The following is a 13,372-nucleotide window of genomic DNA, read 5'->3' as shown; positions in this document are numbered from 1 at the left end:
AATCATGGGCTCAAGTGACAGGAAGCCAGATTCCAGCTGAACATCAGGAGAAACTCCCTGACTGTCAGAGCAATATGACAATGGAACCAATGATCTAGGGAGGTGGGGGGCTCTCCCACACCGGAGGCATTCAAGACGAGGCTGGACAGCCATCTGTCAGGGATGCTCTGACTTGGATTCCTGCATTGAGCAGGGGGTTGGACTCGATGGCCTTGTAGGCCCCTTCCAACCCTACTATTCTATGATTCCATGATTAGCTGCTTTTCTGTAGGACTACGCTCCAAGCGGTGTACAAAAGTCTGAAGGGTAATTGGTTGGAGTTGGGTTTGGACTGAGGCCGAGTGTCAAGGGCTCCTTGGAGGCCTCTCTCAGTCTAATCCAGTAGCCAAGTCCAGACACAGACAAAGGGATTCTTTTCAAAGCTTTATTCCTCTTTTACAACTTAACAACTCTACTGTTAGCAACTAGATATGAGCAGCAGAGTGCCTATGCCCTAAGTTGGAACAGTTGGTCCCCGTTTGAAAGGGGATCACTGGCAGACCCTGAACTTATGGGCTAGGGAGAGTCCTTCCCCTTTTCCCTTTGATCCTCTGGGCGCAACCATTGTTTGCGCGCCAACCAGATACTACGCCGTCTTTCCGCGCCCTCCATTTGGCGCTGCTCCCTGCGTCGGTGTCGCGCGTCCAGCAAGTCTGCTTCCCGTGCTGTGTCACTCCCGGGACTGCTATCTATGCCAGGAATGCCGGTGGAAGGAATCTCTGTCAGCTGTTGGCCCTGGGAAGGATGGGCGCACTCCTCTCCCAGGAGCAGCTGCTCTTCCTCAGAATCAGAACTACTCTGGGATTCTGTGGGCTCAGTGTCCACCCTGACATCGAGCCATTTCTTGTAAAGGTAATATACAGAGAAATGCCAGAAAAATTAAACTGGTGGCAAGTAGCAGAATATTCAAAATGTCATACTTAAGTCAGTCATATAAAAATGGAGACTTCATGGCAAATCATAATTTGCACAAACCAGAGTTGAGAAGCCAAGCATAGTTTGTGCTTCAAGATGTACAACAGGCAAACCGTACTCAGAGATGCCTGCCTGCCTGCATTCCCCGTCCCCTTAGCGCTCTGCTTCGTGACTTTGTAGTCACTGTCATAGTTTCCGTCTCCACAGCTCAGCAGCCTCTGGAGGCAAAACCACAGCTGTAACTGGGATTTGTCAAATCGGACGTCATGCCAGACAGCAGCCAGCACAAACCGTAGTTTGATTTCATACCATGGTTTCTGATTTTGTGTTGCCAGCTGATTACAAACCATAGTTCGTCAATTCAGACATCGCACCAAACCACCCTTAGCCGTTGTTTGGTATGACATCTGAACTGAATCAATAAGTTGGTCGTAAACAATAATGCTTGTTGTTATTTTATGTAAATTTAATGTAAATACCATATCTCTTCTAGCGAATAAATCCTGTTTAGTTATTACAGTTTCTTGATCTCCCAAACCACAGAGCTTTGGGCAGGGGACAAGGGTTTAAAAACAAAATACGTTAATTGAATCAAATACCCAGTCTGAATGGTGTATCCCCAAGCCCTTGGTCATGCTCCAGTATATCTAATAGGGCAGGACTGTGCAAAGGGTGTAGGCAGGTCCTCCAGGCCCATCTCTGCCCCCTTCCTCACCGGATGCTGACAGCACTTGGATGGAGGACAGGATGCAAGGTGGGGGACAGGAAGAAGGCTTGTTCTCCTGCACTCCTGGGTACAAGAGAAGACCCCAGGATGATACATCAGTTGGTATGCTGGTCTTTCTCAAAACATGTCTGAGGAAACTGGATTGACGTGAACTTTGCATTGTTGCAGCGTCTTTGTTTCAAAAGGGAGGGTATGTGGTAATTGGCCGGTGGATGCTAGTGCTGTAGTTCTAACTGGGAAAAAATGTTTCCTCCTAGCTCCGTCTACTGGTGGTGATTGTGCAAGGCTTGATCCATCTGCTGATGGACCTCATCAACTCCCTTCCTGTTTACTCAGTCGGTCTTCGGCTGTGCCGATCCTACAGGCTTGCATGTAAGTTCTACAAGTCTACATCGTAGCCATGTCCAGAGTCCGGGGCTAATATATTAGCAGGGACAAGGGGCTGGGAAATGTTTCCCAGAGGCAAGTGGCAAGCTGGAAAAGACCCTGATGCTGGGAAAGATTGAAGGCAAAAGGAGAAGGGGATGGCAGAGGATGAGATGGCTAGATAGCATCACTGACGCAATGAATGTGAACTGGAGCACGCTCTGGGAGAGAGCGGAGGACAGGAAGGCCTGGCGTGCTGTGGTCCATGGGGTCACGAAGAGTCGGACACGACTGAACAACAACAACATATACTTTAAGCCAGGGTTCCATCACACACAAACACACAGCAGTGCTGAAAGAAAATTAGCTTGTCTAAAGCTGTGTAGTAATGAAAATGTTTGGTGTGTTTATTTGGCTGCTGGCAACATGGCAAGTCCAGGCAAACTCCCCCCACTAATACACTCTGCAAGCAAGACACTGTACTCGCCAGTCACTCAGCAAAAAGCGCGATACCCTCCAAACAGCATAAAGCAAATCTCTTTTTTCCAGCGATTCAGCAGGGTACAAATGCTTTCCATCAATAGTCCAATAACCAAATAAAAATAGAAGCATAAAGCAATCAAGGAAAGAAGCACATGCATCTAAATAAAGTGCTACTTTTAACATACATTACTTGGCAATTGTCTGGCTGCATAGCCCTTTGATCTCACCACAGGGAAGTAGGGAATGTCAGTTAATCTGAGGGTCAGGGGACATTTCTTTACTGAAAGATGAAGGATCCCTCTGCTCAGTTTTTCAGTACTAAAGCAGTTAAGCTGTTAGGTGGTTATTCTTTTTGCCCCACCCCTTATTTATTATAGTTTTAGCAAGCAAAATTACCACCAGAACACAATGGATCGGTACAAAATGTAAGATAAAAGGTTACCCAAAACAAAAAACTGTGAAGAATAAAACGTTACCAACACAATAACAAAAGAAGAATAACAATAATTAGAAAGAAAGAAGTTCATTTAACAATTAGTTCCTGAGTCATTATTTCCCAGTCAGACAAATGCAATAACAAATAATAATACATTGTGGAACAGAAAAGTAGAGCGAACATGAACCTCATAATGTGGATCTCAAAAGTGTCCAGAACTCATTCAGTCTGAATCAGTGGAGGCTGGTGGCTCTGATATCAGTGGGGCTGTGAATTTGCTCTGGGTTTCAGTCAGAACTCTAAAGGAACTATCCAAGTTTCTGACTGAAAACTGGAGCAGATTCACTGCCCCACTGATATCGGAGCTACCAGCCTCCACTGTTCTGAATCCCAAGTGATGTCAATAGGGTGGTTCAGGCATAACACCAAACTATGGTTTGGTGTAACATGCCTGAGCATTGGATGTCCACACAGCCTTCTCCTCCCCCACCCCCTTGCATGCAGTGATTTCCTCCCTTCTTTCCTGGTTTGAGGCAAACAGTTGTTTGTCATTTCATCCAAAGTGATGAACTGTGGGTGTGCACTTTCCCTACAAACCAGGATTGTAAACCAGGATCAAACCCTGGTTTCCAATCCTGGTTTGCAGGGCAAGCGCAAACCATGGTTTGCTTGTCCAAATGGAAGGGCACACTGTGGTTTGTTGCAGACCAGGAAGGAGGGAATTATGACATGTGAGGCCAAGAGTCCAGCCAGGCTCATTCTCTTAATGCTGAGTCATGGTTTAATGTTGCATCTAAACCACCTCAATCAGTAAGTTGGGTTATCTTTGAAGGACTTATTCTAATTTACTTCAGTTGAAGAGAGAACCTTCTGAGAGAACTCATTCTCAAGAGATTTCTGGTTTTCCTGCAAGAAGCAGGTGGGTGAAAATGTAAATGATCAGCACAAGCAACAATGGAAGTCAATAGAATCTAGCATAATTCTGTATTTACGTCACAGCATTACAGGCAATTCAAGCTTCTGTTTTAATCAAGGGCTTTGTTCTACCTTAGAGCTTTTAAATCAGTTCTGCTTCTTGATGCTTACTGCCATACCATGTCATGTCATTTGGGACAGATCAAGCAGTTTAATGAAGCCTCAGCTCTCTTTTTTAATATTAAAATGATAGAAGGTTATTTGCTTGTACAGTTCTTTTTAATTTTCACCCATCTGCTTGGTGCTGGAAACGCAGAAGTCTCTAGAGAACAAGTTCCCTTTGAGGGCCTCCTTTTCAACTGAAGTAGACTAGAATACTTCTTTCGAAGTTACCACAGCAAGTCAATTGACCTCCCTGGAGATTGCAGCTGGAGATTATCAACTTTGTAAACTGTGTCCAGAATACTTTTGAGATCCATCTTTTGCTACCCGTTCATTCATCTTTGCGGCTTCATTAGAGATCCACTCCAGGCCTAAACTACAGGCACCCAGAAATGTTTAACACAATGGCTTTCTCAACACAGGGACCTATTACAATAGCGCTTGATCAGCACCAAATAGAGCTTGATGGCCAATAGAGGTTGCCCAATATATAGAGCTTGACCAAATATATAGAGCTTGACTGATATATGTATATATACATACATACATATATATATATATGGAGGGGGGGAGAGAGAGAGAGAGAGCTTGTCCAATATACAGAGCTTATATTGACCAATATAGAGCTAATATATAGAGAGCTTATATTGACCAATATATAGAGAGGTTATATTGACCGATATCTATACAGAGGGAGAAACTGACCAATACATAGAGCTTGACCTGCACCACTGGCTTTCTCAACACAGGGGACCTATCGCAATGGAGCTTGATTGGCACCAGAGCAAGGCTTTGTTGAATGAAAAGAAAGCCTGGGGACCATATTAAGTTAGACTGTTGGCAGCAGAGGCTGACTAGGGTACTGGAACCCCTGTAATAGTTGGAGTTATATGAGCAGCAGTCTTGGTTTGGTGCACAGCTGGAAATGTGAAGATGGAATTGGAGAGCCTGTTGTAGTCCAGTCACCGGAAAGGCAGACGCATTGTGAGGCCATAGGCTCAAAACAGAAGCACTGCCAAAAACCAATCAAGATTTTGCATCAAGGAATACAGGCAGAGAACCAGCACTAAAATTCCACGAAAAAACACAAGACAGATGCCAATACAAGCAGTGGGCTCTGTTCTTCAGTTATCACATTTTAGCAGAGATAAGGGTTCAAAAATCCAGAAGTCAAGGTGTCAGCCTGTTGCAGGCTGCAGGCTTAGTTACAGCCTTCGCTACAGAAAGGTGTAACTAAGAAACCTTATGGTGCCCAGTCAGCTTCCTGTTTCCTGCCACGTGCATAGGTAGGAGCACACTAACTGATATGCTGGAAGGGAGATCATCAGAATCCAGTGGACTATTTCACAGAACCTTCAAGCAGGACAGGCTGTTTGTCCATCTAGAGCCCCAGGCAGAAGGACGCCTCTTCCTATCACCTGCAACCTGATACTTTAAACTGGAGATGCTGGGGATGGAACCTGCCACTGCGCCACAGTCCCTCCCCATTATTTCCATAATGCTGCACTTGCTCAAGGTTGAGCACATACAGACCATCACCAGTATATTTAAGACAAATGAGCAAAAAGCTGGATTTCTGTCCCTAGTTTGTTCCCCTTTTTTCCTCTCATCCTCCTAGCTTGGCTTCTCTTTCATCTTTTAGGGAATTCCTGTTGGCTCACTGTTGCCATCAGCCAATAGAGCCAGTGCCCCTCCATCACCTGCTTTTGCTTGTGTATTTTCAGCTGGTGTGAAGTTCAGAGTCCTTGAGCAGGAGGCTGGGAAACCCCTTCGACTTCTAATGCAGGTAAACCATTTCAGTGCTTGGTGGCTTGTGCTTTGGAGGACTGTTTCTGCTTTTAGAAGAACCTTCTAAATCCCACAGTGTCAGGGTGGAAACTGAGCCAATAGAGCCCCAGAGCAGTTCTGATTCTGAGGAGGAACAGCAATCGGTGGGAGAAGAGCTCGCTCATCTCTCACAAGCACAGCAGCTGGCAGAGATTCCTCCTGCCAGCATCCCTGGGATAGATAGTGACCCTAGCAGTGAGAGAGCGCTGGAGGGGGGCTTGCTGGACGGTCGGCACAGATGCAGGGAGCGACGACAGATGGAGGGCGCGGAAAGGAGGCGTAGCGCTCGTTTGGCGCGCAAACAACGGTCGCATCCCGAGGACCCAAGGGAAAGAGGGAGGATCTCTCCCTAGCCCATAAGTTTAGGGTCTTCCCATGATTCTCCTTCAAACAGGGACCAACTGCCTTACATGGAGCTTAGGGTACTCAGCTATCTTTCCCCAGTGCTGTTCCTTGCTTTGGCGCTAGCGACTAGTGTTCTGAAAGAGTCATAAAGTAATAAAGGAATAAAGTCTCAGAAAGAATTCCTCGTCGTCTGTGTCCTGAGTTGGCTATTGGTGGGGACTGCAAGAGGCAGCCAGGGCGCTCCTGACACACAGGACCCTTCTTCATTTTTCCATGGAACAGTACATCTCACTTCTCCAGCACACGTTAGCCCCATAAAAAGGTGTCAGCTGCACTATTCTGGGTCCAGTCCAATTTGAATAGAGTTTGGGTCTCTTGGATGCTGAGCTTAGCTTTTATGTAAGTGGGTTGCTGGATCAGGGCCAGAGCACTTACTATATTGTGTGGTGTCAGAGCTGCAATGAACCATGCTTAGCAACTTACTCTGTAGAAATGTAAAATTCCGTAGCACGGTGTCCTCAGATGATTAATCCTCTGGCCATTTCCCTTGGCTTAGGTCCTTAAGAATCCCACCCTCCCAGCCCCCTCTTCCAGTCCTGTCAGAAGCCCTACTTAGAGAACCATTTGTTCAGTTTTGTTGCATCAATTGTGTTCTAACATTGGACCAGAACTCCTGTCTTCCTTTTTCCAGCAGTGTGAAATGAATAACCAAACTCACAGCAGACCCTTTACTTTTACGTGCATCTTGTTGTGGAGGTCACAAGAGCAGAGAATCTTTACTTTTTATTTAAATCTTTATTGTATGTATGTATGTAGACGTAGGTGTAAAGCGGCACAAGGGCAAAGCAGCAAAGAAGCTCTGGATCTGCTATGGGCGCAGTCCATCTTAAGTAAAAATATAGATCAGAGCTACTGAGGAGGGTGGAAGCCAAAATGTTTAGCATTAAATATATTTTGAAATGACTCTGTTGTTAGTCTGTCATGTGTGCGTGTATAAGAAAGATAGAAAGACTAACAGCAGAGTATTCAAGAAATACATTTAAGCTAAATATATTTAAACAATTTTAATAGTCTGTTGTTAGTCTTTCTATCTTTCTTATACATTTTACCTTCAGACTCATTGCATGCGCAGTGGATCCAGAGCCTCCTTGTTGCTTTGCTGTTGTGCTGCTTTACACCAACGTCTCTCTCTCTCATTCCCTCTCTCTCTCTCTCTCTCATGCACGCTCTCTCTGACTCTCATTCCCTCCCATATTCGTTATGCATGGTGGGGCTGTGTCCAGGTTTAGTCACTGTGACTGTACCTCTCACTCCTTCTCTATCCCCAGATAAACCCCCTGACTTACGGCTGCGTGGTGCAGATGTACAGGCTCCCAACATACAGCTGCTACCCCAAGGACTCCTGGGGCGCTCTGTGCAAGAAATTGTTCGTCGGGGAGTTAATCTACCCTTGGAAGCATAAAGGAGAGAAGCAGGACTGATTGTCAGCAACTGAGATAGACTCCAAAGAGTGAGCCAAAAGGAACATTTTAGAAATGGGCTGGTTTCCAGGCCAAAAACACCTTGGAAACAGCACTAGCCAGTTGGTGCCCATGTTGATACTGCCTTTGCCGAGAACTTGATAATATGTGGGGGTGGAATTATGGGCTTTTTCCTATGGATTCAGTGAATCCCCCCCCTGCCCCCCCCCCTCTCTCTCTCTCTCTCACTCAAACACACACACACACAGGCTGTTCTTTTTGTTAATGAAATATGATTTAATCCTGAATTGGAATTGCCTGCTTGGAAGCAGCAGGGGACAAAATTAATGTTACAACCCACAGTGCCTCATAGAAATGGGTTTTGTGTATGCTTACAATTCTGTAGGGGCACACGTTGTGTAGGATCTGGCACAGAATTCCTCTTCCTGAGAATCTTTGCTTCCCCTCCTCAGCACACACTTTTCTAGCCCCTCTGATTGCCAAGATGTGGCTGAAAGTCTGTGAGCTATCCCTGCTGGAATCTTAGGAGCCAAAGAGATGGCCAAATCAGATTTCTAGTGGTTGGGAGTATCCACCCACCTCTGATCACCACCACCTCCTGGAGACAACTGAGAGGGGAGAGCCATTGCCTTCATACCTTACTTGCGGGATTCATACCTTACTTCATACCTTACTTATGGGATTGCTGACCACTATTAGAAACAAGATGCTGGGCTGGATGGAGTCTCTTCCTCATCCAGCAGGAGCTCCTCTTTATTCTTACGAGGATTGTGGATTCAGGGCCAAATTTCTCCAGTAGAGGGAGGGGGTAGACCAATTCAGGACCATGGGGTGTGTGTGGCAGGGGTAGCCCTGATTGTGCTGCCAATCAAAATTGGGGGGCCCTTTCCCCATGCCATGGCCCTAATCTGGCTTGGGAGGGCCCATGCTGGTTCTTTGTTGAAGAGAAATCAGCTATGCAAACACTGGCCCATAGTGTTCTGTGTACCTCCTTACCACCACCACCAGGATTAGGGAACCCAGAGTAAATTATGAAAAATAGTAAAAGAAATTGCAGAATAAATTATGTGCAGCCTGAGAAATTATGCAAATATGCTCCCAGCTCACAACGTTCAATGTTTCCTGCCCCAAGTTTTTTTTTCCTTTCATAGGCTACACAATATTTTGTAGCCATTTTCGAAAGTGCAGTCTTAACCAGCCCATCCCATTTCTACACAAGCACATTTTAAAAAATTCATTATTAAACTCTCTAAGGGCGCAATCCTATGGGGTTAGGCGTCCGCCTCCAAACTCAGAGGCGACCACCTATGCAGTGCAGGGCAGGAGAAGCACGGAGGGGATCGATTTCAGCTGTCTGACCACGGGAAGACCGAGAGGGGGAAGTAGCTGCTGGATGACAGAGGATGTGTTGTACTGGTATTTCTGCCTTCCCCGCCCTGGAACGCCCTGTTTTCACTCTGCCCTCCTCGTCTAAGCACGGAGTGCAAGGCCGTTCCAAGTTGCCTGCAAGGCAGTGCGGAAATGGGGGAAGATCGGTTCACAGAAACCGACATATCTTATGGCTGTCTAGCCGCTGACTAGCAGCCATAGGATTGCTCCCTCTGAGACTTGTCCCAGAATTTTGAGATAGGTAGATTTTTTAGCGCAGAGTGCACACTTGCCCTGCATGTAAAAAGCAACAACATACTGCATAGACTAGGAAGGAAATTCCCAAACCATCCTTAATATCTTCTCTTTTATCCCCCTGAGCCCTAGATTACATAGTTTGTGCCCTGTGAGGATTACCTAGGGATGTATGAGAAGTTTGTTTGGGTTCATTTATATTTCAGATTTGCCCTGTTCACAACCCCAAACACTAACAAGAACGGAAGTGCAATTTTCTGGAAAAGCTCGCAAGTTCCAAATTTGTAGTCACATTTCAAAAGTGTTCATTAAAAAAAAAAAAAGCACACTTTAGTCTAGGGGGGGAAGTGTGCATTTTGGGTGCATGCTTTAAAAAATGTGCATCAAAATGTGCACTTCTTTGGTTTGAAAAAAAAATAAATCCTCACGTTTGAAAATGGGAATGAGATGAACCAAGCTCAGAGGTGAATATAGGAGAATCTCTCTGATTCTCTTATCCCTAGGATTAGAACGAATTCTAACAAGGTGATATATCCAGGTATTTGGTGCCATTACAAAAAAGTTTTAAGCCAGCTTATTGATAGTTGCATTCCAGCACCCCAATCAAAACCTTTCTGTGTGGGGGATGAGAGTGGGATTGCACCTGGTTTGTTGCTGAATGTGGGGCCAGGATTGACTTTGTTGCACTGCAGCAATAGTAAGCAGCTTGATGTGGAGAAAACGATTCCAAGTCTAGCAACTTGAAGCATACACACTTCGCAAAAAGCTCTGTTGAAGCTGGTGGGACTGATTCAGTGTGAGTAGCTTTAGGGTTAAGGTGCTTGTATAAGACGAAGTCCCAAAGCGCTTGCTTTCTTGCCCTTCCGTTTCAAGCTTCTGTTCATAGGAGCGCCTAAAAGCCATGAGTGATTGCCACAACACAGCCATAATCGTCATACCTCTCAGTGGTCTGTGATTGTCAGGAATTTGAACCAGATTTTTTTAAGGCTTTTTTTTTTTTGGTCAAATCATTAATGGTAATTTCACTACCGCTTCAGCATCCCTGATTTTCTGCCTGTTTCCTCCTATGCTTTGGGATTTATCAGCTTCAGCCATGTTTCATAGTGACTGGAGACGGTGGTGGTGCCTGCCAATCTTAGCAGCACAACACTAGCCTCAAGCTACACTGTCCTTTTTAGTATGAGCATCATTCCTCAGTCAGGGCATCCATATTACAAGCATCACTTGGTTCAGTGCCGGCACCAGCACACTGCATCTTCAGGCAAACGCCAAGGCCCTGAGAGCATTGCACTGTGGGGGACTTTAAATGGTGGCCCTGGTAAGTCCAGCCATGTGGATCTTGTGCTCTTGTCAGCACCTATGCCTGGCAAGCCCACCAGGGAGGGGCCACCAAGTGCACTTTGCCTAGGGCACGTTCCAGCTTGGAGCCAGTCCTTGCTTAGTTATGGATCAGGACTACTTGGTGCACCACCAAACTAGTGCAAGCACAGCCAAAGACACAATGTTGCCCTTCCTTGCAGTGACATGACTTGGGGCCAGCTTAATAGCAAGTACACACCATAACACAGATGTGGGCAACACACGGGCCGCATATGGTCCCCAAAGTTCCTTTTTTTTTATGGGGGAAGGGCGTCTGTAGTAGCTATAGAGCACCAAAAGGCTCAAAATTGGCTTGTAAAAAATCAGTGGCCCCTAGAGCAAAAATGGCCCCCAGACATCCCAAAGTTGCCCACCCCTGCCATAACACTTGCAGCAGCTACCTGTATCTTTCTTACCTGATGTACTCCCTTTGGAGGAGGTACAGTTATTTGCAACTCCCTGCCTGAGGTTCACATGGTAGGACAGATGTGCATTGAACGTAGTGGTGCATACTGCCAAGTATTCACTGTGTACACTCTTAAGCCATAACATGGGATGCAACCCTTTAGCAATGACCTTTGTGTCTAGTCATAAACATTGCTCCATATACATGTGGTCTTGCACATGCCAAGTGAGTTTTTAATAGCATCCCCCATGCCTCTTAAGAAACTGCTTCTCTCTCTCCCCTCCCCCCACACACACACTACCCATGCACATCTGTCTATGCTCATCACTGGATGGAGGCCGTAATCTGTTCCGGTCCCTTAATTATAATTGATTTGTGGAGAGCTTGTGTGACTATCCTTTTTCTTGTGCCTGCCTTTCCTCATGTCTTGCTCCTGTGTGAAAACTGTGGGGCTGAGGGAGACAGCTTGTCAACCCCACTCCAGTCATGGGAACAACAGTACAAACCAATGTCTCTCCAGCTCAGAAATCCTCAGTTCCTTTGCAGACCCTGCTGTTCGTCCTCTGCAGAAACATTCCTTGGTGGACGGGAGGAGAACGCCTTTCTACACAAATCTGCTCCTTCCCAGCTCTGTGGCTCTCTCTGCACAGAAAGAGAGCCCCTTGCATTTTCATTCTGAGCACAGCTGCATCTGATTTGTCATGCCAGCACTCCAGAACTCAAAAGGAAAGATTAAGTGTTCGATCTTCTCCTCCTGCACATTGTCAGTTCCCGCTTTACCTTCTGCCAAGCATTGGAGAAAACTCGAGGTCCTGCCCTGTCCAGGCATTGTCGAGGCTGGTTTTTCTTTTTCCTTCTCTGTTAGGTCACTCGTTGCTAATAGAAGTGATTTGTGTGAGCTTTTCTTGTGACACTATGTCAGTGGTACATTAAAATGTATTTTTTCCCATATAGTAGATGTGTTACTCTATTGCAGAAAAAATGATGAAGAGTCGAGTGGCACCTGAAAGGCTTAAATATATTCTGATATAAGCTTTCGTGAATGTCATCAGATGCTCACGTCATCAGACGCATGGAGTATTATGGAGAGTTGCAGGTTTATATACAGTACATATGATGGGGATGGGGGGAAGTTGTAAAAGCAGGGTCTGAAGGAAGTTAAATTAAACATTAATTAAAAAATACAGAGTTTAAAAACCTCATCTTACATTAAATTAAATTTTAATTACTTTTTAATTAAATATTTTTTAAAAATCTCATCCTAGGCTATTATCATCTAGAATCTCTGCTGTAAGTAGAAATGCCCCTCCCCTTCCTTACTCTAATGCCATGCAATATTGTCAAATGGAAATATCTCCCTGCTTATGTTACACAAAACCCGCCAGCTTGTGGTTTCTTGTGTTTTCCTTCTACTGCAATCCATCAGTTTGACTCAAACCTCAAGACAAGACTTGGAGCCTAGATACACCATCGCCCATGTGTAGGCCATGCGTGCACACATCTACTCTGACCTAGGATAAGTAGCATTTGCCAGGGATGTGGAGCAGGGCTTTCCCTACACCCCACCCCCACTCTGGATGCCACTATGGAGCCTTTGGGCCAGCACTGGGTTCCCACCTAATGGGCTTATTCTCAGGCAGCCCCGTTGCAATTCCATAGTGGAGGCCAAAGTCAGGCCTTAGAAAAGAGGGGATGGTCTAGTTTCATGTGCCCCCCTGGTGGTGCTGCACATAGGAGCAGCAGGGTGAGGGCATGTGCCTGCTCCTTGGTTTGATATTATGGGTACCCTACAGTGCTTTGAAATCCCTCCTGTGTGTATTGCTTATACTGATAGCAAACTACTTTCCATTCGTCCTGGGCCAGCTTATTCTTGAATTATCTTGAAACTCCACTGCAGCGTCAAAATGATTTCATCTTCCTTGTAGCTGGAAAAACAGAGGGATTAGATCATCCAGTATGGCCCACTGAACAAGAAAGAAATACTAATTTATACTTGCCTCTTACTCGCCCCTTCCTGAAACTGCTTCTGTTGCTTTAGGTCTGGATCAGAGTCAAACCACTTAAACCATCTGGTGAGTCAGGGTTGCAAACCAGCTGATCTCATGAGCTTTCTCTTCATCGAATGTATGTATGCCAGCTGGTGTGTGTAGATCTGCAGCATTTCCTACTGCAATCTCTCAAGAACAATTCTGCAAGCGTTTAACCAAACTGGCATTCAACATTTTCTCAACACAAAGTACCCTGACTGCCCCAGGGGCCCATTTGCATGGAGAGTATAACATGACCCA

At 45.7% G+C, this 13,372-nt stretch overlaps 1 protein-coding gene and 1 long non-coding RNA gene across 11 annotated transcripts in view; one reads left to right on the top strand and one right to left on the bottom strand.

Moving 5' to 3' along the window:
- The window catches only part of PIGQ (phosphatidylinositol glycan anchor biosynthesis class Q), an 81,626-nt gene that overhangs the window by 48,284 nt on the left and 19,970 nt on the right, over positions 1-13,372 (top strand). For 9 of the 10 annotated variants that reach the window (XM_084818756.1, XM_084818758.1, XM_084818753.1 and 6 more), the window contains 3 exons: positions 1,939-2,053; positions 5,768-5,829; positions 7,544-9,649. In XM_084818756.1, the coding sequence (XP_084674882.1) occupies positions 1,939-2,053; positions 5,768-5,829; positions 7,544-7,696 (330 nt within the window). In that variant the 3' untranslated portion in view covers positions 7,697-9,649. Of the gene's footprint in view, positions 1-1,938; positions 2,054-5,767; positions 5,830-7,543; positions 9,650-13,372 lie in introns of those variants that run through there. The other variant, XM_084818752.1, reaches the window with a different exon arrangement.
- The window catches only part of LOC146336695 (uncharacterized), a 38,280-nt gene continuing 33,038 nt past the window's right edge, over positions 8,131-13,372 (bottom strand). The window contains exon 3 of the long non-coding RNA XR_014785578.1: positions 8,131-13,009. This is a non-coding gene — a long non-coding RNA (uncharacterized LOC146336695). The remainder of the gene's footprint in view (positions 13,010-13,372) is intronic.

This window comes from Heloderma suspectum, chromosome 12, assembly GCF_057233095.1.
Source record: "Heloderma suspectum isolate Gila_16-S chromosome 12, 16-S_ref, whole genome shotgun sequence".
NCBI classification, from domain to species: domain Eukaryota; kingdom Metazoa; phylum Chordata; class Lepidosauria; order Squamata; family Helodermatidae; genus Heloderma; species Heloderma suspectum.
This window is presented reverse-complemented; position numbering and strand designations above follow the sequence as displayed.